This window comes from Callithrix jacchus, chromosome 4 (assembly GCF_049354715.1).
Source record: "Callithrix jacchus isolate 240 chromosome 4, calJac240_pri, whole genome shotgun sequence".
In the NCBI taxonomy this organism is placed as follows: Eukaryota; Metazoa; Chordata; class Mammalia; order Primates; family Cebidae; genus Callithrix; species Callithrix jacchus.
In genome coordinates this window covers 39286447-39310133 of record NC_133505.1, presented here as the reverse complement: position 1 = coordinate 39310133, position 23687 = coordinate 39286447, and the positions used below count along the sequence as shown (strand labels likewise).

Sequence of the window (23687 nt, the reverse complement as noted above, 5' to 3'; positions counted from 1 at the left end):
TATTGGGGGGAAAAGGGTAGGGCCAGTGGGAGGGGGAGGTGGGGAGGGATAGCCTGGGGAGAAATGCCAAATGTGGATGAAGGGGAGAAGGAAAGCAAAGCACACTGCCATGTGTGTACCTACGCAACTGTCTTGCATGTTCTGCTCATGTACCTTAAAACCTAAAATCCAATAAAAAATTAAAAAAAAAAAAAGATTCAAAACTTTTACATTTTATGGTTTTAACCAATATAGAAAAGTGCATACTTCATAATCTTCACAAACTCCCCACAATTCTCGATTAGGAGTGTGTGTAAATCAGGAGGACTTGACGCTATGGACGACAGGATCCTGGAAAAGAACAGTATCCTTTGAGTTGAGGAGCTGAGTCCCGCCACCCGCCCAGCAGCCCAGGCCCGGGTCCGCGCGTGCGCAATGGGAGCCGGCCAGCCCGGGAGGAAGTCGGAATGCAGGAACCCCGCCCCTTTCCCGGCTTCCTCCTCCCTTCGGTTCTACCCAGAGTGCTCTCCCCAGCCACAAGTCGGCCGCGCTCTCCCCTTCAGTGCTTGGAGCTGTCTACGTCCTTTCACGCTGCGCCTGCGCGGCCCCGCCTCGCCCCACGCGCGGGCTCCCGCTTCGGTTTCCCCAGACCTGCTGGCGGCAGCCTGATCTTTTCCCGGTCCGGCCCGCTGCCCGCGGCGCCAAAACCATGGTGGGTACTGTGAAGTCAAAAGGTGGTGCCCTCGGGGAGCTCGGACGGTTGGGGCGGGGAGTCTGGCCTTTGTCCCCCTGGGCTGGAGTTTTAGGTCCTTAGTCTTGTGCCTCAAGTTCGTTGAGGAGATACCTGAAAGCAAATGGGAATTTTTTTTTTTTCCATGGGAGGTTAAAAAAACTCAACCCTGAGAGAGAGTCAATGGGGACAGCGGGAGACAGAAAAGTTAGACCTTAGAGCACTTAATCTGCCGGAGACCAAGCAGGCTTCCGGCGGGTGGGGGTGGGATATTTTCTGCAGTTCATTGAAAGGAGTGGGCAGGGACCCCAGGAAGGTGGCCGACTGAGAGAGCACACTTGGGCCGACGTATGCAGGGCAGAGCCTCTCTGGAACTTTAAGTGATGGGCTCAATGCAGTGTGTGGAATAATATAGGCTCCAGCCTTTCACCTCTGTCAGCCGATTATTCTTTCCTGTGAAGTTTTGAGAACTGTCAGAGATGCAGTGGGGTTCACAATACCAGTGTTTGGTAATACTGGCAAGGGACACTCCTCCCTACCATGTTCCTTCCCACATGATGGTTTTCCCCCTCTCACCCAATAGCTCTTCTATTCTTTTTTCAAGTCCCTTGTGGGCAAGGATGTGGTCGTGGAACTCAAGAATGACCTGAGGTAGGTACCTGTTCCAACAAGTCTGTTGGGGGTGGGTGTGCCCAACGCCCTGGAACCTCTTTAATTTGAGAACTATTTGAAGGCTGGGAGAGGTGGAAGATATAAGGAAGAAATAAATGGGTAGGGCTCAGTGGCTCAGTACTGTAATTCCAGCACTTTGGGAGGCTGAGGAGGGAGGATCGCTTGAGCCCAGGAGTTTGAGGCTGCAGTGAGCAATGATTACTCCATTGCACTCTAGCCCAGGCAATAGAGCAAGACCCCATCTCTAAGAAAAATTTAAAAATAAGTGCCTTGTGCCTTAAATTTACAGATAAGCTTGGGATTATGCTGTGTATTGGAAAACAATACAAAGCATTATATAGTTTAAAGAGTAAGTACTAGTAGCCAGGCTCCCTGGCTCTCGGGTTGGGCGAGGTGACTCATACCTGTAAGCCCAGCCTTTGGGAGGCCGTGATGGGTGGTCACCACGAGGTCAGGAGTTCAAGACCAGCCAGACCAAGATGGTGAAACCCTGTCTCTACTAAAAATGCAAAAATAAGCCAGGTGTGGTGTCAGGCGCCTGTGATTCCAGCTACTCAGGAGACTGAGGCAGGAGAATCGCTTGAACCTAGGTGGCAGAGATGGCGGTGAGCTGAGATTGTGCCACTGCACTCCAGCCTGGATGATAGAGTGAGACTCCATCTGGGAAAAAAAAAAAAAAGTAAATACTAGGCTGGTCATGGTGGCTCACACCTGTAACCTCAGTGCTTTGGGAGGCTGAGATAGGAAGATCACTTGAGTCCAGGAGTTTGAGACTAGCCTGGGCAACATAGTGAGACCTCTATTTCTACAAAAAATTTAAAAATTAGCCAGGTGTAGTGATGCATGTCTGTAGTCCCAGTTATTAGGGACTAATCCCAGCCTGAGGTGGGATGATCACTTGAACCCAGGAAGTCGAGGCTACAGCAAGCCATGATTATACCACTTTACTCCAGCCTGGGTGACAGAGGGAGACTGTGTCTCAAAAAAGAACAGGCCATAGGATGGGCATGGTGCACAGTGGCTTACACTTGTAATCCTAGCACTTTGGGAGGCTGAGGTGGGAGGATCACGAGGTCAAGAGATCTAGATCATTCTGGCCTATATAGTGAAACCTTGTCTCTACTAAAAATACAAAAATTAGCTGGGCGTGGTGGCCCGCACCTGTAGTCCCAGTTACTAGGGAGGCAGAAGCAGGAGAATCATTTGAACCCGGGAGGTGGAGGTTGCAGTGAGCCAAGATTGCACCACTGCACTCCAGCCTGGCGACAGAGTGAGACTCCCATCTCAAAACAAAAAAAGAACAGGCCATAAACAGCAAATGTTATTTCTACAAAATGAGAAGCACCCATTAGGAAGAATATAGACTCTCTGATAGAAGGTTCTACGGGGCTAGAAGGACAGGGAGAAGTCTCTCAAAAATACAGCATTTAGTCTAAGTCCTGAAATAAGATTAAAATAAAAGATACAAGTGGGAGGAGATTTAAAAGCAGTGCAGGCATTAGTTTTCTGTTTATCCTTTATTTTTTTTATTTTTATTTTTTTTGAGACAAGAGTCTGACTCTGTTGCCCAGGCTGGAGTGCAGTAACACTACTCTTATCGGCTCACTGCAACCTCAGCCTCCCGAGTTCAAGTGATTCTCTTGTCTCAGCCTCCCCGAGTAGGTAGGATTATAGCTGCCTGCCACAATGCCCAGTTAATTTTTGTATTTTTTGTAGAGATGAGGTTTCACCATGTTGGCCAGGCTTGTCACAAACTCCAGACCCCAAATGATCCACCCGCCTCATCACCCCTAAGTGCTGGGATTACAGGCATGAGCCACCTTGCACGGCCCAGACACTGGGTTTTAAATACTTGAGAATTTTTTTTTTTTTTTTGAGACGGAGTTTCGTTCTTGTTACCCAGGCTGGAGTGCAATGACATTATCTCGGCTCACCACAACCTCCACCTCCTGGGTTCAGGCAATTCTGCTGCCTCAGCCTCCTGAGTAGCTGGGATTATAGGCACGCGCCACCATGCCCAGCTAATTTTTTGTATTTTTAGTAGAGACGGAGTTTCACCATGTTGACCAGGATGGTCTTGATCTCTTGACCTCGTGACCCACCCGCCTCGGCCTCCCAAAGTGCTGGGATTACAGGCATGAACCATCGCGCCCAGCTCAATACTTTGAGAATTTTTACAAAACTTAGGGTCCGGCAGAGAACTGCTAACTTTATTTTTGGCAAGATAAGGACTTTTTAAAACAGCTATTTATTATGATTATTTTATAACTTCAAAATAGAGATGAGGTATTGCTATGTTGCCCAGGCACTGCTATTTTGTCCGGGCTGGCCTCAAGTGATCCTCCTGCCTCAGCCTCCCGAAGTGCTGGGATTACAGATGTGAGCCACTGCACCCAGCCAAAGGCTGTTTCTTAAATTTTTGCACCATTCTCCCAAAGAGCACTGGTGTTTTGATACCATTACTCAAATAGCATCTCAAGGGGCTTGAGGATTGGAGAATGGAGAGGATATCACTTGTGCCTGCATCATCAAGAGTAATGCTACCTTCCTACCTTTATCTACATATGGGACTCTGGTTCCAAAGCAATAAATGTTTGAAAATAGCTAGCCTGGGCAACATTCACCATGAGACCCTTTCTCTACAAAAAAAAAAAAAAAAAAAAAAAAAATCAGCTGGGCATGGGGGCACATGCCTGTCATCACAACAGCTGCTCAAGTGGCTGCAGTGAGCATGATCATGCCATTGCACTCCAGCCTGGGCCATAGAGTGAGATCCTGTCTCAAAAAAAAAACAAAAAAAACTGTTGATGATGTTGGGAGTCAGACAGACTTGGACTGAAGTTCCTGTTTGTTCTAAACTCAGGTTTAAAACTTCTCTGAGCCCATGGAAGGTAATAACTACTTCAAAAGATGGCTATAAAGATAACAGAATACAGGTCTAGTCTTTACCAGTTGTTTAATGGTAGCTATTAAGAATAGGTTGGTTTGGCCGGGCACAGTGGCTCACACCTGTAATCCCAGCACTTTGGGAGGCTAAGATAGGCAGATTGCCTGAGGTCAGGAGTTATAGACCAGCCTGGCCAACATGGTGAAACCTCACTTCTACTAAAAATAAAAGACTAGCCAGGCATGATGGCGCACACCTGAAGTCCTAGCTACTCAGGAGGCTGAGGCAAGAGAATCATTTGAACCTGGAAGACAGAGGTTGCAGTGAGCAGAGATAGTGGCACTGCATAGAGTGAGAGTCCATCTAAAAAAAAAAGAATGGTTTAAGGAGAGGAGATGTGGGGTTGAAATTAAACCACTCTGTAGCCATCTTTCCTACTCCAGGCTTAGGAATGTCCCCTTTTGGTTCTACCTTTTCTGACTTCCTCAAGTCCTTGCCTTTTCCCAATCATATTCTCATCCCAGCTCTGAAGTCACCTTTATGTTGACTTTGTTATAAACTAATTTGTTTTTTCTCTCTCTGCCCTTGACAGCATCTGTGGAACCCTCCATTCTGTGGATCAGGTGAGATATAGCAAGGGCCCAGAATTGGTTCCTGGGGAAGGAGAGGGGAGAGCTTAAGGGTTGGGTACTTACATCATATCTCTAGGGTTAATAATGGTGTTCGTATTCCTTTCTTAGTATCTCAACATCAAACTAACTGACATCAGTGTTACAGACCCTGAGAAATATCCTCACATGGTGAGTTGGGGTCTATGGAGAAGAGGAAACACCTCTAAAGCAGGAGGCTCCTGGGTGGTTAGAGGACATTTTTAAGGGTGTTTTCACATTTGTCCATCTTTGTCTAGTTATCAGTGAAGAATTGTTTCATTCGGGGTTCAGTGGTCCGCTACGTGCAGTTGCCAGCAGACGAGGTCGACACACAGTTGCTGCAGGATGCGGCAAGGAAGGAAGCCCTGCAGCAGAAACAGTGATAGCTCCTCCTCCTCTTCCCCTCCCTCTTGCATTGGTGACCCAGAACCCCAAGTCCCAGCCAAGAACCCCTAACTCCCAATACTTAAGGGTTTTTGTTTGTTTGTTTTTTACTAATGATGATTTTGTGGGTTTTTTAAAGGGATGAGTGGATGAGAGGAATAATAGGGAACAGCTCTCCTCTGTTGAGAAGGGGAGGATGAGTAGGCTGGGAAACTTCAAAGCCTTCCCAGTCCCCAGCACCAGCCTTTCTTACTATTTCCCTGGAGATGGTGGGAGAGTTTCCTAAGTATTTCCAGGGCATTCATTTAGGGATGGAAGGAATCTGTCCCGCATCGGGAATAAAATTTATGATGCAAATTCGTGTTCTGGTTTTGTACTACGTTTGGGGCTGGGTGCTGGGTGGTGGAAAAGGATGTTGAATTCATCCAGGCCCTTGTTACTCTCTGTTAACCCAGCCAAGAATCCAACTCAGCTTCCCACTACTCTCCGTGGTATAAAGCGTATAATAACAATTGCACTACACCACGTTTCTCCCAACATGCCTCTGTCTGCATGTTCTCCCTTCGGCGTTTTGCTTATACCATACTGGCAACTGGAGTGCTTGCTGTCTTTCCATTAATGTGACAATGTTATAAGATGCATTTCATGCTACCGGACTTTGACAATCCAACCAAATCAGTACATGTTTTTTGAATATCTATAGAAGATAAATACAGACGGAACATAATTTATATGTTGGAGAAAAGTTATGACTGGCAATTACTAAACTTCATTCACTCATTCAGCAAATATGAGTTGTGATACAGATGAGACTTCTCAGCATTAAGGGACCCTTAGAGACCATCTAGTGTGACCCTCTTTTTTTTTTTTTTTTTAAACAGCCTTGCTCTGTCGCCCAGGGTGGAGTGCAGTAGTGCAGTCTGGCTCACTGCAGCCTCCTCCCTGATTCAAGCACTTCTGCCTCAGCTTCCAAGTAGCTGGGATTACAGGCGCCCACCCACCAGGCCTGGCTAATTTTTGTATTTATTTATTATTTCGAGGTGGAGTCTCACTTTGTCAGCCAGGCTGGAGTGCAGTGGTGTGATCTCAGCTCATTGCAGTCTCTGCCTCCCAGGTTCAAGTGATTCTCTTGCTTCAGCCTCCCAAGTAGCTGGGATTGTGGGTGTATGCCACCACACCCGGCTAATTTTTGTATTTTTAGTAGAGACGGTTCACCATGTTGGCCAGGCTGGTCTCGAACTTCTGACCTCAAGTGATCGGCCCGCCTCAGCCTCCCAAGTGCTAGGATTACAGGCGGGAGCCACCGCACCCGGCCAATTTTGTATTTTTTAGTGCAGACGGGGTTTCAGCATGTTGGCCAGGCTGGACCCGGACTCCTCAAAGGCGTCTGCCCACCTCGGCCTCCCAAAGTGTTGGGATTATAGGCGTCAGCCACCGCGCCCGGCCATGACCCTTTTTTCAAACATGGGATGAGGCTCAAAGGGGAAGCTGGACGCTAGGGCTTTGGAAGATGGACCTCCCCTTTGGTCATCAGGCGACTGCCTCCTAGGTGGGCTAGTCCCGCTACCGCTGGGAACGCCTCCCCCTGCAGGCCGGCCGACCCTCTTAGGCCAGTTCCCTGGCTGCCCGCTGGGCGCCGCCCTCGCCGCCCGGTTCGAGGACCCGCACAAGGTGTCCGTGGCAGCGCCTGACGGGAGCGTGGTGCCCATGGGCGTCCTGTTGTCTTGCGCCCGCGCCCAGCGCCCCGCGCCCGTGCTGTTGCTCGTGAGCGCGGTGGGTGGTGGGCGGTGCGTCCCCGGGACAGCGTCGGACAGGGCGGAGCGGGCACACGCAGGCGGGGCACGGCCGCCCCCGCCAGGACCTGCAGGCCCGGAAACGCTCCCTGTCACAAAGGGGGAACACGTGGGCGCCGGCTGCCCGGGCGGCGGTCTCAGGGAGCTAGGGTCACCCGGTGAGCCGCCCATCCGTCTCTGCCCGCCCGACTTTTCCGCCCCGGCCGCTTGGCCGGTCCAGCCGCGGCCGGCGCCTGCCTGTGAGGTGGATTCCCGGCCCAGTCTGACCATCTCCCTCCAGTACGTACACGCGGCTCGAACCCGCGTCCAAGTGGACGCGGACCCGCTCCTGAGAGCCTTCCACACTCCCCGAAGCCCTGCGATCACGGGTAGTCCCCCACGTCCCTCCTCCCCAGGTACTCTCCACTGTTACTACCCCTCTTGAGAGCCAGGTCCTCGACTGCTGGCACCTTGCCTGGTCAGACCCTTAGTCCTGGGGGACTCGGGTGTCTGCGGCGGAGGAGCTACCGTGAGGGTCCCCTCTCTACTCAAATATAGGACCCGCCTGGATCCCTCAGTCTTCCCCTGTCTCTCTTTCTCTTTAGGTTTTTCCACTTCGTTTGGACCCCCTCATAACTATGTCCATCCTCTACGTCTCCCCTCACCCAGATGCCTTCCCCAGCCTCCGAGCACTCATAGCCGCTCGCTATGGGGAGGCTGGGGAGGGTCCGGGATGGGGAGGAGCCCACCCCCGCATTTGTCTCCAGCCGCCCCCGACTAGCAGGACTCCCTTTCCCCCACCCCGCCTGCCGGCCCTGGAGCAGGGGCCCAGTGGGCTTTGGGTGTGGGGGGCCACGGCTGTGGCCCAGCTGCTGTGGCCAGCAGGCCTGGGGGGCCCAGGGGGCAGCCAGGCGGCTGTTCTCGTCCAACAGTGGGTCAGTTACGCTGACACGGAGCTAATACCAGCTGCCTGTGGGGCAACGCTGCCAGCCCTGGGACTGCGAAACTCGGCCCAGGATCCCCAGGTGAGGGGATTGTAGAGAAGAGGGGGAGGGGAGAGTTTCAGAGGAGGGAAGCAAGGACTGGAATGGACAATGAGACAAGGCAGCATGTCAGATGTGGAAAAAGAGAGATCAAATCCCAGATTGCCAACTGGCATGGTAACTCGCTGTGTCTTGGTCTTCCTGCGTCTGTGGACGCGCAGGCAAGTTGATGTAATGTTTGCCTCACTGAGTTAATAAGATTAAAAGATGTGCGCAGAGTGCATTAGTGCCAGGCACTTTTTTTTTTTTTTTGAGACGGAGTTTTGCTCTTATTACCCAGGCTGGAGTGCAATGGCGCCATCTCAGCTCACTGCAACCTCTGCCTCCTGGGTTCAGGCAATTCTCCTGCCTCAGCCTCCTGAGTAGCTGGGATTACAGGCACGCGCCCCCATGCCCAGCTAATTTTTTGTAATTTTAGTAGAGACGGGGTTTCACCATGTTGACCAGGATGGTCTTGATCTCTTGACCTCGTGATCCACCCGCCTCGGCCTCCCAAAGTGCTGGGATTACAGGCTTGAGCCACCAAGCCCGGCCTAGTGCCAGGCACTTTTAAAGTCTCTTAGTAAACGTTTGGTGAGTCTGAAATTGAGGAGGATAGAAGTTATTTGAATTGCAGGAAAAGATGATGAAGGAGAGAGAGTTTCTGAGAGGAGATAAAAGAAATGAAGTGAGGAAGGGAAGTGAGAGGAGAGATAAGCCTGCCAGATTGTAACTGTCAGTCCTTCCAAAGGAGACCTGTGCCTTGGCGTACTTTCAACTCTGCCTCCTTGCAGGGTGTTGAGCACATGATGGAAAATTAGTATTTCTTGACTGAATGAATGAATATGACATAGACCCTGACTTGCTCCCTCACACTGTGATCACCCTATCTAAAATAGAGTCCTTGCATTCAGAATGTTTGTGCAGTTAAACAAATAAAATAGAGTCCCTCTCTCCTGTTCCCCTCATTCTTTTTTTTTTTTTTTTTGAGACGGAGTCTCCTGTTGCCCAGGCTGGAGTGCAGTGGTGCGATCCTAGCTCCTGCAGTCTCCGCCTCTGGGGTTCAAGCGATTCTCCTGCCTCAGCCTTCTGAGTAGCTGGGATTACAGGTGCCTGCCATCTCCCCCGGCTAATTTTTTGTGTTTTTAATAAAGATGGGGTTTTGCCATGTTGACCAGGCTGGTCTCGATCTCCTAACCTCAGATGATCTGCCCTCCTCAGCCTCCCAAAGTGCTGGGCTTACAGGCATGAGCCACCGCACCTGGCCCCTGTTCCCCTCATTCTGCTTTATTTTTCTTCATAGGAGTTAGGAAAAATAGGACGCTGCATTATATGTTTGCTCTTTTATTGTTCCCCCATAGGAATGTGGACTCTACCAGGTCAGGGCTCTGTCTGTCTGTTCACGTTGTCCTCTCATTCCCTGGAGAAGTACTTAATAAATATTGATTGATGTACTCATCCTGGCAGTTATTGAGTTGCCTCATATAATCTTTACTTCTATGCTTAATATATTGCATCTAACACATAATAATAAGGATTGAGTAGGGATTTGTTGGATGAGTCAGAAGTGTTTTCATTACGACTATTTGAGTGAAGAAATGGGACTCAGATGTGGTGATTTGTGGGAGTGGGGTGGAGGGAGGCCAAATGGGCTGGGTTGTGGTGGGAGATGGAGGTGGGCGAAACTTTGTCTCATACTCCTTCCCTTTCCTGCCAGGCTGTGCTGGGGGCCCTGGGCAGGGCCCTGAGCCCCTTAGAGGAGTGGCTTCGGCTGCACACCTACTTGGCCGGGGAGGCCCCCACTCTGGCTGACCTGGCAGCCGTCACAGCCTTGCTGCTGCCTTTCCGATATGTGAGTCACCAGGCCTGGGGAAGAACAAGACTGCTCCCCTCAGACCTCTCTGTAGTGTAACAGAATAGTCATTTATTTCCTGTTCCAGGTCCTAGACCCACCTGCCCGCCGGATTTGGAATAATGTGACTCGCTGGTTTGTCACGTGTGTCCAGCAGCCAGAATTCCGAGCTGTGCTGGGAGAAGTGGTTCTATACTCAGGGGCCAGGCCGCTCTCTCAACAGCCAGGTGAGGGAGGGTGAGGAGTTGGAGGAAAGGGGATTCCGTGGGACCTTCCATGCAACTCACTTTCTTTCTTTCTTACAAATGGCAGAATCACCGGCACAGGGGCCTGCAGGAAAGGAGTGGGAGGGGGAGATTAGTATGGGTGAGTCCCTCGACATCTGAAATAGCCCATCTGAAACCTAGTAGCACCATCCAAGAGGGTCCCCAGCTGGCTGAGTCTGAATTTCTGTGCCTCTCTCTAGGCCCCGAGGCGCCTGCTCTCCCAAAGACAGCTGCTCAGCTCAAGAAAGAGGCAAAGAAACGGGAGAAACTAGAGAAATTCCAACAGAAGCAGAAGATCCAACAGCAGCAGCCACCTCCAGGGGAGGTGAGAAGCAAGGGTGGAGCTAGAAGGAAGGCTGTTGCGTGCGGTGGTGGGTGGCTGATGCCTGGGCCTGTGTCTTCTCCCTCCCAAGCAGAAGAAACCAAAACCGGAGAAGAGGGAGAAACGGGATCCTGGAGTCATTACCTATGACCTCCCAACCCCACCTGGGGAAAAGAAAGGTACTAGGAATGGGAAGGCGCTCACCCCTCAGCTGCTCCTTTCAAGTTTTCACCCCATCCTGCTCTATTCTTGATCTCGCCACTTGGTTTGGTGAGGATTTGCAGACCCCTGCCCCTCCCGAAGGCCCCTCAAATGCCTGTCCTATGATGTGAGCGACAGAGATCCTGATCCTTCTCTGCTGGAACACCCCCTTCCCAGTCTCCCAGCCACAGCACTGAGCTCTCCCTCTCTCCCCCAGATGTCAGTGGCCCCATGCCCGACTCCTACAGCCCTCGGTATGTGGAAGCTGCCTGGTACCCTTGGTGGGAGCAGCAGGGCTTCTTCAAGCCAGAGTATGGGGTGAGTGGGCACTGCCGCCCAGACCCAGAGTGGGTGGGGTGGGGCAGGACTGAAGGATATGTTGCCTGGGAAGGGCTGGGAGAGGTAACCTGAGGCCTTAAACATGTGCCATCCTTCTCCACCATCAGCGTCCTAATGTGTCAGCAGCAAATCCTCGAGGTGTCTTCATGATGTGCATCCCACCCCCCAACGTGACAGGCTCCCTGCACCTGGGCCATGCACTTACCAACGCCATCCAGGACTCCCTGACTCGATGGTGAGCTTCTGTCTGCACCTCCCACTGGTTCCCTCTGCCTCCTCTGGCTCTCCTGTTCCTGACAGCCCTCCAGCCTCTCTCCTTCTGGGTTGGTGCTCACCTCTGCCCCCCAGTGGCACTACACTTCTCTCCGTCGTTCCCACCTGATGGTTTAGCATCCTCTCCTAGTCCAGTGCTCCCATGCAACACCGCCACTTGCAGACTCTCTTTTTTCCCTTCTTTCTTTATTTAATTTAAATTTCATTTCATTTTTTGTAGAGACAGGTTTTCACTTTTTTGCTCAGTCTGGTCTCCAACTCCTGGGCTCAAGTGATTCTCCTGCCTTGGCCTCCCAGAGTACTGGAATTAAAGGTGTGAGGTGCCACACCCAGCCTCTCCCTTCTTTTCCTAGTAACAATAACATTATTTTGAATTTAACTAGAACTATATGAATATATATATATATGTATATTTTGGAGACAGAGTCTTGCTTTGTCACCCAAGCTAGAGTGCAGTGGTGTGATCTCAGCTCATGGCAACCTCCGCCTCCTAGGTTCAAGCAATTCTCCTGCCTCAGCCTCCTGAGTAGCTGGCCAAAATATATGGATGGATAGATAGATAGATAGATAGATAGATAGATAGATAGATAGATAGATAGTGTTTGTTTGTTTGTTTTGAGATGGAGACTTCCTCTATTGCTCAGGCTGGGGTGCAGTAGTGTGAGCTCAGCTCACTGCAACCTCTGCCTTCAAGTGATTCTCTGCCTCAGCCTCCCAAGTAGCTGGGATTACAGGCACCTGCCACTGCACCCAGCTAAGTTTTATATTTTTAGTAGAGTTGGAGTTTCACCATGTTGGCCAGGCTGGGCTCAGACTCCTGACCTCAGGTGATCTGCCCGCCTCAGCCTCTCAAAGTGCTGGGACTGCAGGTGTGAGCTACCACTCCCTGCCTGGAGTAATTTCTGGTTTGTTTTCTGTTGAAAACCTTGCTCGAATGCATATCTCTGTACATCAGGCTTGTCCAGCCTACAGCCTATAAGCCACATGTAGCCCAGGACAGCTTTGAATGCAGCCCAACACAAATTTGTGAACTTCCTTAAAACAGTTTAAGGTTTTTTTGCAATTTTTTTTTTTCGCTCATTAGCTATCGTTTGTGTTAGTGTATTTTATATGTGGCCCAAGGCAGTTCTTCCATGTGACCCAGGGAAAACAAAAGACTGGATACCCCTGCTGTGCATGCTTGCTCAAGCATGTGTGGAAGGGTTTCACTGGCATTGCTATCAAGAAGTGAAACTGCTAGGTTGGCAGGGGCACAGCTTTATTAGTATGAACGGAAGTTGCTACATTGCCCTGCAGAACGGCTTTGCTGATTGATACGCCCATGAATTGCATGTGAGGGTATTCATTTCCCCGTCCTTGCCAAGCCTGAGCATTAGGGTTGCCTAATTAGTTTTGCCAATCTGATGGGTTAAAAAAAATGATTTGTACAAACAAAAGAAGTTGTGCCTATTTTCATGTTTCTTGGCCAGTCAGGTTTACCTGTATGTAAATTGTCTGTACCTTTCTTTTGCCTGTTTTTCTATTGACTTTTTTTCATAGTTGCCTATATGCAGAGTTTTTCTTTTCTTTTCTTTTCTTTTTTTGAGAGTTTTTTACCTGTTCTGGGAATTGATTTTTTTGTTTGTTATATATTGTAAATGTTTTCATTGTATTATGGTGTGGTCCTTTTCCTGTTATTATAAATGTTCCTCCTGCTTTCTGTTACTATGTTCACTGTTAATATTTTAATTAGTAACAAATACAAAGTAATATTCTAGGTGACAATTTTTTTTAGAAAGCATTTTTAAATTACTTTACCATTTTTGGAAACCAGAGTTTATTTAAATTTTAAGAATTTTTTTCTGGTTTTTTTTTTTTTTTTTGAGACAGAGTCTCACTTTGTTACCCAGGCTGAAATGCCGTGGCATGATCTCGGCTCACTGCAACCTCCACCTCCCAGTTTCAAGCAATTTTCCTGCCTCAGCCTCCTGAGTAGCTGGGATTACAAGTGTGCACCACCATGCCCTGCTAATTTTTTTATTTTGTATTTTTAGTAGAGAGGGGGTTTCACCATGTTGGTCAGGCTGGTCTCGAACTCCTGACCTCATGAACTACCTGCCTCAGCCTCCCAAAGTGCTGGGATTGCAGATGTGAGCTACCGCACCCAGTCTCTGGTATCTTATGTACTAAATCAATATGGTCAAAAAAAATACTGGCTGGGTGCGGTTAAATACACATTCTGTTAAATACACATAACATAAAATGGCCGAGTTGTTTGTGTTTGTGTTTTTGTTTTGTTTTTCAATTTTTTAATAAAACTGAGAGAGGGTCTCGCTATGTTGCCCAGGCTGGTCTCGAAGGGCTCAAGCAATCTTCATGCCTCAGTCTCCCAAAGTGCTGGGACTATAGGCATGAGCCACCATACCTGGTCTCCAAGTTTGTTTACATGAGAACAGATTGAATACTTAAAAAAAATAAAAATTAAGATGCAGTCTTGCTCTGTCACTCAGGCTGGAGTACGGTGGCGTGATCTTGGCTCACTGCAACCTCCACCCACCTGGTTCAAGTGATTCTCGTTTCTCAGTCTCCTGAGTAGCAGGGCCTACAGGTGCACACTGCCATGGCTGGCTAAGTTTTTTGTATTTTTAGTAGAGACAGGGTTTCACCATGTTGGCTGGGCTGGTCTCAAAACTCCTGACCTCAGGTGATCAGCCTGCCTCAGCCTCCCAAAATGCTGGGATTACAAGAGTGAGCCACTGCACCTGGCCATAATACCTTGTAAAACACTTAAGGTTGCCACATTTTTTTTCCTAGTTAATATGGTTTAAACAAAATAATTAGTTTATTTATTTATTTTTGAGACAGAGTCTCACTCTGTTGGCTAGGTTGGAGTTCATTGGCATGATCACAGCACAACCACAGCTCAGTGCAGCCTCAACCTCAACCACCCAAGTAGCTGGGACCACAGGTGCATCCACCATGCCTGGCTTTTTTTTCTTTTTGCAGAGACAAGGTCTCACTATGTTGCCCATGCTAGTCACCAACTCCTGGGCTCAAGCAATCCTCCCACCTTGGCCTCCCAAAGTGTTGGGGTTATAGGCATGAGACACTGCGCCTGGCTTGAGTTGTTTAATCTATCTAAAGTTACTTTTTGTGACTATTGGGAAAAGGGAGATTTTTTTTCCCCAAATAATTAGCTCATTGTTCCAAACAAATATTTTGAATAGTTTCTCCTTACTTTACTGATAGGAAGTGCCACCTTTCACAAATACTAAATCGACTTGTATCTATTTCCAGATACCATTTTCTTCCTATTTAGTAACTTATTTCAACAATTAGAACTTTTGCTATCCTGTTTGACAGGAGCCTCCTCTTTGTTCTTTTTTTTTGAGACAGAGTCTCACTCTCACCCAGGATGGAGAGCAGTGGCACAATCTCAGCTCACTGTAACCGCTACCTCCCCGGTTTCAAGCAATTCTCATGCTTCAGCCTTCCAAGTAGCTGGGATTACTGGCATGCACCACTATGCCTGGAAATTTTTGTATTTTTGGTAGACAGGGTTTTGCTATGTTGGCCAGGCTGGTCTTGAATTCCAACCTCAGGTGATCCACCCACCTCAGCATCCCAAAGTGCTGGGATTACAGGCTTGAGCCACCACGCCTGGCCTCCCTGCTTCTTTAGAGTCCATTGACTCCCTGCCTGAAGCCTCTGCTTCCTTTGGTGCTAGGCTCCACTGGCCTGGCTCACTCTCTGGTCCTCCATGCCCCATAACAGGCACCGCATGCGTGGGGAGACCACCCTCTGGAACCCTGGCTGTGACCACGCAGGCATTGCCACTCAGGTGGTAGTGGAGAAGAAACTATGGCGTGAGCAGGGGCTGAGCCGGCACCAGCTGGGCCGCGAGGCCTTTCTACAGGAGGTCTGGAAATGGAAGGAGGAGTGAGTATGCAGCATTCCTGTGGGCATCGCAGGCCTGCCTCCTGTCTGCTATCCAGAAGACCTCTGTCACCTGTAACCCCTGGCCAGAGGGTCAGACCCTCAGAAGCAGAGTCAGTTGTCTCTAGGGCCCAGGTCAATTTCAGTGGGATGAGTGAGCTCCATGCTGCCCCATCAGCCACCTGATGTCTCCCTCCAGCCCAGGCATGAGTGCTGGCACCAGCCTGTCTGTCTACTTCCAGGAAAGGTGACCGGATTTACCACCAGTTGAAGAAGCTTGGCAGCTCCTTGGACTGGGATCGAGCCTGTTTCACCATGGACCCTGTACGTGGGAGGGTTCTCAAAGCTGGAGCAGGAGTAGGAGGCTTCCCAGGGTGGGACCCCCACAGAAGAGAGCACAGGTGCTGCAGCCCTCTCTCAGGAGGTGGCCCACATAAAACACCATGGAGGGCTCAGCTACAATCACCACTTCCCACCCCTTGCCATAGCCTTTTCTATGTCGTAGCCCTTCCTGTTCCCTGTCTCGGCTCTGGGACCTCCAGATTCCTCCAGATTGCACATGATCAGGACCCCACCTCCCATGGAGCCTGAACCCCTGGGGTCCTCTGCAGCAGTACTTGTCCCCAGCTGAGTGTCTTCCCCGCCATCTGCAGCATCACAAGACTTGTGGCCTGCTCTTGTGTTTCCTTAGTCCCCTCTCCCCCTCAAGAAAAATACTCCCTTCAGAGGGGTCTTTGTACTGGCCAGTGGGACTCTGTATGGGCCAGGCTTCACTGGACCTCTGGCTGTCTGCCTGGGCCTCCAGACACAAGGCCCATCTCTCTGACTTCTCCCTGCTCCACTCCAGAAACTCTCAGCAGCTGTGACAGAGGCTTTTGTCCGGCTTCATGAGGAAGGTGTCATCTATCGCAGTACCCGCCTTGTTAACTGGTCCTGCACCCTCAACTCCGCCATCTCTGACATTGAGGTGCGCCCCCACCTGGCCTGTCTCCATCTCCAATCTACCCTGGCCCTGGCCCTGGCCCCTGGCCCACGCCTGTAAATACCCATTTTACAGGTGGATAAGAAGGAGTTGACAGGCCGCACCCTGCTCTCTGTGCCTGGCTACAAGGAAAAGGTGGAGTTTGGGGTCCTCGTGTCCTTTGCCTATAAGGTCCAAGGCTCAGGTAGGAGCCAGGGGCACCAGGATCCTGGGCTGGGAGTGGCAGTAAAGGGCCAGGGCCCAGACCACAAGGCCTTTTGTCACCCCAGATAGCGACGAGGAGGTGGTGGTGGCAACAACTCGGATTGAGACAATGCTGGGAGATGTGGCTATAGCTGTGCACCCCAAAGATACCAGATACCAGGTGGGGGACTGTCCACAGCTGGGGAAGGAATCCTGGCCAAAAAGGGCTCCCATACTTACTGGGGTGGAGGGGTTGGGCTGAGGCCCCTGCTGAGGAGAGGAAACTGGGTTAGAAACTGACCTTAGCTTCTTTCCAGCTGTGACGGGAGAGCTGCTGGGGACTGTTTGAGGGCTTTCAGGTATTGGGACAGTCAGGGCCCTGGAAAAGAAGGACTTGGGCCTAGCCATTAGTGCATTTTTAAAGGTCTCACTGTTAACCAGGCTTGTCTTGAACTCCTGACCTCAAGGAAGCCTCCTGCCTCAGCCTCCCAAAGTGTGGGGATTATAGATGTGAGCCATTATGCTAGGCTCCTTCATGCATTTTTTTTTTTTTTTTTTTGAGACAAGAGTCTCACTCTATTGCCCAGGCTGGAGTGCAGCTGACACCATCTGGGCTCACTGCAACCTCCACCTCCCAGGTTTAAGCAGTACTGGTGCCTCGGCCTCTAGAGTAGCTGAGATTACAGGCACGCGTCACCACACCTGGCTAACTTTTTTTATTTTTTGTTTTTGTGTTTTTGAGAAAGATTTTCACTCTGTTGCCAGGCTGGAGTACAGTGACGCTATCTCACTGTAACCTCCACTTCCTGGGTTCAAGTGATTCTCCTGCCTCAGCCTCCCAAGTAGCCGGGACTATAGGGATGTACCACAATCCCCACAATCACATTATACAATCTTTTTTTTTTTTTGAGACGGAGTTTTGCTGTTGTTACCCAGACTGGAGTGCAATGGCACGATCTCGGCTCACCGCAACCTCCGCCTTCTGGGTTCAAGCAATTCTCCTACCTCAGCCTCCCGAGTAGCTGGGACTACAGGCGCACACCACCATGCCCAGCTAATTTTTGTATTTTTAGTAGAGACGGGTTTTCACCTTGTTGACCAGGATGGTCTCGATCTCTTGACCTCGTGATCCACCTGCCTCGGCCTCCTGAAGTGCTGGGATTATAGGCACGAGCCACCGCGCCCAGCCAACAACCTTTTTTTTTTTTTTTGAGATGGAGTCCCACTCTGTCACCTGGCTGGAGTACAATGGCTTGATCTTGGTTCAGTGCAACCTCCGCCTCCTGGGTTCAAGTGATTCTACCTCAGCCTCCCAAGTAGCTGGGACTACAGGCATATGCCACCACGCCCAGCTCATTTTTGTATTTTTAGGAGAGATGAGGTTTCACCATGTTGGCCAGGATGATCTCCATCTCTTGACCTCATGATCTGCCTACCTCGGCCTCCCAAAGGACTGGGATTACAGGAGGGAACCATGGCACCTGACCCCACTTGATGCATTTTTTAATATCTTTTTCTGCTTCCAGCACCTGAAGGGGAAGAACGTGATCCACCCATTCCTGTCTCGGAGCCTTCCCATTATCTTCGATGAATTTGTTGACATGGAATTTGGCACAGGTGGGCAAGGGGCTGGTCCTGTGGGGAGAGGAAGAGATTGGAGCTGCACCCTAGCTGTCCATCTTCTCTCAGATAAAAAGAAAATAAGCTTCAGCCAAATAGGCAGAGCTTGGGGTGGTTCTCAAGGGACCGTATTAGATAGGTAGAGGCCAGAAGTGGTCTCAGAGCTATATCCTTCAGCAAAAGAGGTGAGTGTAGGAAGGAACTCCATGCAGTCTCTCATGACCCAGGCACCCATATGTATACTCAGGTGCTGTGAAGATCACCCCCGCACATGACCAAAACGACTATGAAGTTGGGCAGCGGCATGGGCTGGAGGCCATCAGCATCATGGACTCCCGGGGGGCCCTCGTCAACGTGCCTCCGCCTTTCCTGGTGAGGTTGCCTGGGGCATGAGTGCCCGGGTCGGGGAGATGGAGGGGTGGCTGGGCATTGCCATGATGAGGCCTTATTTCTACCCAGGGCCTACCCAGGTTTGAGGCCAGGAAGGCAGTGCTGGTGGCGCTGAAGGAACGGGGACTGTTCCGTGGCATCGAGGACAACCCCATGGTGGTGCCACTTTGCAAGTGAGGGTGGGGGCCAGGGAGGGGAGGGAGGTGGAGGGCACCTCAGGGTTTCACCTCCTGGCTTCTCACCTACGTGTACCTGCAGCCGGTCGAAGGACGTAGTAGAGCCTCTGCTGCGGCCGCAGTGGTACGTGCGCTGCGGAGAGATGGCCCAGGCTGCCAGTGCGGCCGTGACACGGGGAGACCTCCACATCCTGCCTGAGGCCCATCAGCGCACATGGCATGCCTGGATGGACAACATCCGGTGTGTAGGGCCCTCCGTGTGGGAGGGGCAGGGCTTGGGCTGGGCTCCACCAGGCCCTCTCTGATTTCCCCACCCCCACATTTGCAGGGACTGGTGCATTTCCAGGCAGCTGTGGTGGGGCCATCGCATCCCAGCATACTTCGTCATTGTCAATGACCCAGCAGTGCCCCCTGGGGAGGTGAGCAGAGGGCCAGAGCTGGATGCTGGGACACTTGGGGGAGTGGTGGGTTTATTGGGTCGTTGGTTGGGAGGAGGGGCAGGGTGAGGCAGAAGCAGACACACCCTCTTGTGTAATCACTGCACGTGCGGCAGGACCCTGACGGGCGGTACTGGGTGAGTGGACGAAACGAGGCAGAGGCCCTGGAGAAGGCGGCCAAGGAGTTCGGAGTGTCCCCTGACAAGATAAGTCTCCAGCAAGGCAAGGCAGGGCCTTGAGGGTTTGGAGGGAGTTGAGGGGGCAGAGCTCCACTCCCTCTAACCTCTAACCTTTGGCCTGTCTCAGATGAGGATGTATTGGATACCTGGTTCTCCTCTGGCCTCTTCCCCTTTTCCATCTTGGGCTGGCCCAACCAGGTGAGTTCCTGGGGCCAGGGCAGGGCGGGACAGGGGACTAGAGGTGGGGTGTTGGTTTCCCTTCACACCCCGGTCTGTCCTCAGTCAGAAGACCTGAGTGTGTTCTACCCTGGGACACTGCTGGAGACTGGTCACGACATCCTCTTCTTCTGGGTGGCCCGGATGGTCATGCTGGGTCTGAAGCTCACGGGCAGACTGCCCTTTAGAGAGGTGCGGAGACAGCCAAGACCCTCCCACAGCCCCCAGCCTCCAGCCTCCTCTCCTGCCCTCCTCTGCTGCAACTTGGGCCCCGAGTGGCTGGGACATGGGGTTGGCTGTGGGCCAGCGTGGACGGAGAGCTGGTGGGGGTTGAAATCCAGCCTGGTCCCTGCTCAGTGATTCCTGTGCCCCAGCCCAGGGCTTCGTCTTCCCAGAGGAGGGAGTACTTCTGATTCACATAAAGGCGCTGAATGAGCTCTTGGGGACACTTAGTGGGGCCTGTGGTTCATAGTTGGGTAGACCAGACACAGTCTTGGCCAGGCACTGAGGCTGGGGATGAGGTGACTGCATCTCACGGGCCTCCCCACCTGCCCTGCAGGTCTACCTCCATGCCATTGTGCGAGATGCTCATGGTCGGAAGATGAGCAAGTCTCTAGGCAATGTCATCGATCCCCTGGATGTCATCCACGGAGTCTCCCTGCAGGTGGGCTGGGTGCTGGGACAGCCAGGAAGGGCTGTAGGGCTGTGGCCAAGGTGGGCTGGGTGCTGGGACAGCCAGGAAGGGCTGTAGGGCTGTGGCCACAGCCACCTGACTGCTCCCATTTCAACCTCAGGGCCTCCATGACCAGCTGCTGAACAGCAACCTTGATCCCAGTGAGGTGGAGAAGGCCAAGGAAGGGCAGGTATGGAGGGTTGAGCTGGGCTGAGCAGGAGCACAGCGTGGATGGGACTGGCTGAGGATGCTCCTCCCCCTGCCTCTTCCCTGTAGAAAGCTGACTTCCCAGCGGGGATTCCCGAGTGTGGCACCGATGCTCTCCGGTTTGGATTATGTGCCTACACGTCCCAAGGTAAGGCGCCCAAATCTTTCCTTCCGGCTACTCCTTCCGTGAGGCCATCCCGTCCTCCACCCTGAGCCTCTGGTGGGCATGGGCTGGGAAGAGGATGCTGAGGACTACATCTCACCCCTGACCTAGGTCGTGACATCAACCTGGATGTGAATCGGATACTGGGTTACCGCCACTTCTGTAACAAGCTCTGGAATGCCACCAAATTTGCCCTCCGTGGTCTTGGGAAGGATTTTGTGCCTTCACCCACCTCCCAGGTAAGGGCCTGATGGGCAGCAAAGCTGGCAGCACCCACACAGGCTGCACCCCTGTCCAGAGGGGCTTCCATGTAGCTGGGGGGACAGATAGACACAGAGACAGTTAGAGCTCTAGAAAGCTCTGGAAAGCCCAGGGCATTGGGGGCTGGGGCCTGTCATTTCTCCCCAGATCCTGGCACATACATGATTACTTTGGACTCATCAGACTTTGGGTGAAGATTTGGCCATGACTCCTGCTCCCAAGGGGTTATGGTACCCTCCCCTGGTGCACCAGCTGATACACCCTCTCTCCCCAAGCCCGGAGGCCATGAGAGCCTGGTGGACCGCTGGATCCGCAGCCGCCTGACAGAGGCTGTGAGGCTCAGCAACCAAGGCTTCCAGGCCTACGACTTCCCGGCCGTCACCACTGCCCAGTATAGCTTCTGGCTCTATGAGCTCTGTGACGTCTACTTGGTGAGAAGGAGCAGAGTGGGGCAGGGGACGGCAGGGGCAGGTGGACAGCAGAGCCCTGGGCTCAGCTTTGCCAGAGTTGGCTTTGAGACCTAAGCCAATCCATCCCCTTCCCAGTCCTCCCAGGCACAGCCAGGGCTCAAGGCTAGACTTCCAGCCTTGAGTTCTGTATTTCTAATCCCCTAGGAGTGCCTCAAACCTGTACTGAATGGGGCGGACCAGGTGGCAGCTGAGTGTGCCCGCCAGACCCTGTACACCTGCCTGGATGTTGGCCTACGCCTGCTCTCGCCTTTCATGCCCTTCGTGACAGAGGAGCTGTTCCAGAGACTGCCTCGGAGGACGCCGCAAGCTCCCCCTAGCCTCTGCATTACCCGATACCCGGAGCCCTCGGAGGTATGGCCTGGCCTGGAGAGGGGAGTCTGGCCTGCCCTCCAGGTCCCCTTACCCCCTCCTCCACCCCACAGTGCTCCTGGAAGGACCCGGAGGCAGAAGCCGCCCTCGAGCTGGCGCTAAGTATCACGAGAGCTGTGCGCTCCCTTCGGGCTGACTACAATCTCACCCGGATCCGGCCTGACTGTGAGCCTCAGGCCCCGATGTCCACCCCATCCCACTGTCCCCTCAGCCTACTCTGGGACCCAGTGTCCAGCAGTGGCTGCTTGGTTTCCTGTCTCCACGGAGCCAGGCCTCACCTTTCTCCCTCCCCTGCAGGTTTCCTGGAAGTGGCAGATGAGGCCACGGGTGCCTTGGTGTCAGCTGTGTCGGGCTACGTGCAGGCACTGGCCAGTGCAGGTGTGGTGGCCGTCCTGGCCCTGGGGGCTCCCGCCCCACAGGGTTGCGCTGTAGCCCTGGCCTCTGATCGCTGCTCCATCCACCTGCAGCTGCAGGGGTTGGTGGACCCAGCGAGGGAGCTGAGCAAGCTGCAAGCCAAGAGAGTTGAGGCACAGCGGCAGGCCCAGCGTCTGCGGGAACGCCGTGCTGCCTCAGGCTACCCTGTCAAGGTGCCCCCTGAAGTCCAGGAGGCAGATGAAGCCAAGGTGTGTGGCATGGGTGGGCATTTCCACCATCCGCTTCCTCCATCAGAACCTTGGTCTGGGCTGGTCCAAGGGCTGTGGTATTGACAAGTAACTGATCACAACCAGTTATAGATTTCTTTGTTCCTTCTCCACTCCTGCCAGCCTTAAAAACAAAACAGGCCAGCTCAGTGGCTCATACCTGTAATCCCAGAATTTTGGGAGGCTGCGGTGGGTGGATCACTTGAGCCCAGGAGTTTGAGACCAGCCAACATGGTGAAATCCTATCTCTACAACAAAAATACAAAAATTAGCCGGCCATAGTGGCACACACCTGGGGTCCCAGCTACACGGGAGGCTGAGGTGGGTGGATTGCTTGAGCCCGAGAGGCCAAGGCTGCAGTGAGCCAGCGTCGTGCCACTGCACTCCAGCCTGGGCGACAAAGAGAAGACCCTGTCACACACACACACAAAAACAAACAACAAAAAAAACAACAACCCGCAAAACAAAAACAAAAGCCAATCCTGGTCTGGGAGCTGGAATCTGTGCTCAACCCTGCGGAATCCACTGGGAAGAATGGAGCCCAGGCCTTATGAGCAGGAACCATGGAATGGCCCCTCCTTACACATGGGGAACAGCTCTGGGCTGGTCACAGCCCAGGGTCACACAACAGGTCAGAGATGGAGGCCGACCTAGAACCAGGCATCCTGTCTCCCAGCCAGACCCTTCATTCCCCACCTGCTCCCCGAAATATGGAAACCTGCAGGCCTGGGCTGGGCTTGGGATCCGCATGGCGTCAGGGAGCCCTGGACTTCCCACCACTTACTTTCAAGCCTCCTGGGTTGACCCTGGAAAGCCAGTCTCATTTGTCCCCTGCCTCCTGGGTTCCGCCAGAGAGAGGCAGTGGAGTAAACTGCACAGACACAGAGAAAACCAGTCATCTAGCTCAGGAGGCCAAGAGCTAGAGAGCCTTGAGTGGAAGTAGTTCATCTCACATGGTTCTCCCAAGAGCCTCGGGAGGGGGTCAATATCCTCTTCATCTGACAAATGAAGTGACCTTCCTGGGAGCCTGTGCTCTACTCAGGTGGGGACCATGGGTGGGGGCATGTATGCCCTGAGTCTCCTTTGTTCTTGGGGACTGACCACTCGGTGGAAAAAGGCAAGACCCAAGAGGTGGAAGTGGGGATGCTGGTGGGAATGGGTGGGGAGCCTGGCCAGCCAAGCACGTGCCTCCTCTGAGCCACTGACCCCCCATGGTCCTTGCTCATCTTTGTAACTTTGCTCTGGGCGTGTGGGTGTCCCTTTGCTTGGACCTGGGTCCTCACCCCACCCCCACCTGGTTCCACTTCAGCTCCAACAGACAGAAGCAGAGCTCAGGAAGGTGGATGAGGCCATCGCCCTATTCCAGAAGATGCTGTGATCCACCACCCAGCTTCACCCCTCACCTCCAGCAGCTTACCACAGGGTGGCAGCAATAAAATATTTTCCCACAAAATCC

The 23687-nt window shown here is 52.2% G+C and overlaps 2 protein-coding genes and 1 long non-coding RNA gene across 15 annotated transcripts; 2 read left to right on the top strand and 1 right to left on the bottom strand.

Moving 5' to 3' along the window:
• The first annotated feature begins 588 nt into the window (after positions 1–588).
• On the top strand, positions 589–5659 carry LSM2 (LSM2 homolog, U6 small nuclear RNA and mRNA degradation associated). Of its 2 annotated transcripts, none has more exons than XM_017970975.4 (5): positions 589–691; positions 1314–1360; positions 4861–4891; positions 5009–5068; positions 5176–5659. In XM_017970975.4, exons 1-5 carry the CDS (start codon positions 689–691, stop codon positions 5299–5301), a joined length of 267 nt encoding a protein of 88 aa, XP_017826464.1. In that variant the 5' UTR covers positions 589–688; the 3' UTR covers positions 5302–5659. The 2 variants fall into 2 exon arrangements, with proteins under 2 accessions (XP_017826464.1, XP_002746407.1); XM_002746361.8 differs by having other exon boundaries at positions 1293–1360.
• Positions 641–6446, bottom strand: LOC144582104 (uncharacterized). The gene is made up of 2 exons (XR_013534019.1): positions 6355–6446; positions 641–823 (listed from the first exon to the last, which is right to left on the bottom strand). It is a non-coding gene; the product is annotated as an uncharacterized LOC144582104 (long non-coding RNA).
• A 721-nt stretch (positions 6447–7167) lies between these two features.
• Positions 7168–23684, top strand: VARS1 (valyl-tRNA synthetase 1). 12 transcript variants are annotated; one of them, XM_035295261.3, is made up of 31 exons: positions 7168–7253; positions 7680–8099; positions 9814–9948; positions 10037–10175; positions 10261–10314; positions 10415–10539; positions 10631–10715; positions 10955–11055; positions 11184–11311; positions 15103–15267; positions 15507–15588; positions 16112–16231; positions 16322–16430; positions 16516–16610; positions 17956–18046; positions 18297–18421; positions 18509–18612; positions 18698–18856; positions 18944–19034; positions 19169–19274; positions 19359–19429; positions 19514–19639; positions 20007–20111; positions 20242–20310; positions 20397–20475; positions 20602–20729; positions 21027–21182; positions 21366–21572; positions 21644–21755; positions 21888–22213; positions 23541–23684. In XM_035295261.3, exons 2-31 carry the CDS (start codon positions 7713–7715, stop codon positions 23607–23609), a joined length of 3849 nt encoding a protein of 1282 aa, XP_035151152.2. In that variant the 5' UTR covers positions 7168–7253; positions 7680–7712; the 3' UTR covers positions 23610–23684. The 12 variants fall into 12 exon arrangements, with proteins under 12 accessions (XP_035151152.2, XP_035151149.2, XP_008992421.3 ...); XM_035295258.3 differs by having other exon boundaries at positions 10628–10715; XM_008994173.5 differs by having other exon boundaries at positions 7168–7374.
• The last annotated feature ends 3 nt before the right edge of the window (positions 23685–23687 follow it).

What these genes read in the sequence shown, in the direction of transcription:
- VARS1 (XM_035295258.3), top strand. Translation starts at nt 7,713, where the DNA reads ATGTCCATCCTCTACGTCTCCCCTCACCCAGATGCCTTCCCCAGCCTC. An exon ending in AGCAGCCACCTCCAGGGGAG is followed by an intron (nt 10,540 to 10,627) that starts GTGAGAAGCAAG and finishes CTCCCTCCCAAG; the next exon opens with CAGAAGAAACCAAAACCGGA. An exon ending in ATGGTGGTGCCACTTTGCAA is followed by an intron (nt 18,613 to 18,697) that starts GTGAGGGTGGGG and finishes GTGTACCTGCAG; the next exon opens with CCGGTCGAAGGACGTAGTAG.
- LSM2 (XM_002746361.8), top strand. An exon ending in GAACTCAAGAATGACCTGAG is followed by an intron (nt 1,361 to 4,860) that starts GTAGGTACCTGT and finishes TGCCCTTGACAG; the next exon opens with CATCTGTGGAACCCTCCATT. An exon ending in CTGAGAAATATCCTCACATG is followed by an intron (nt 5,069 to 5,175) that starts GTGAGTTGGGGT and finishes ATCTTTGTCTAG; the next exon opens with TTATCAGTGAAGAATTGTTT.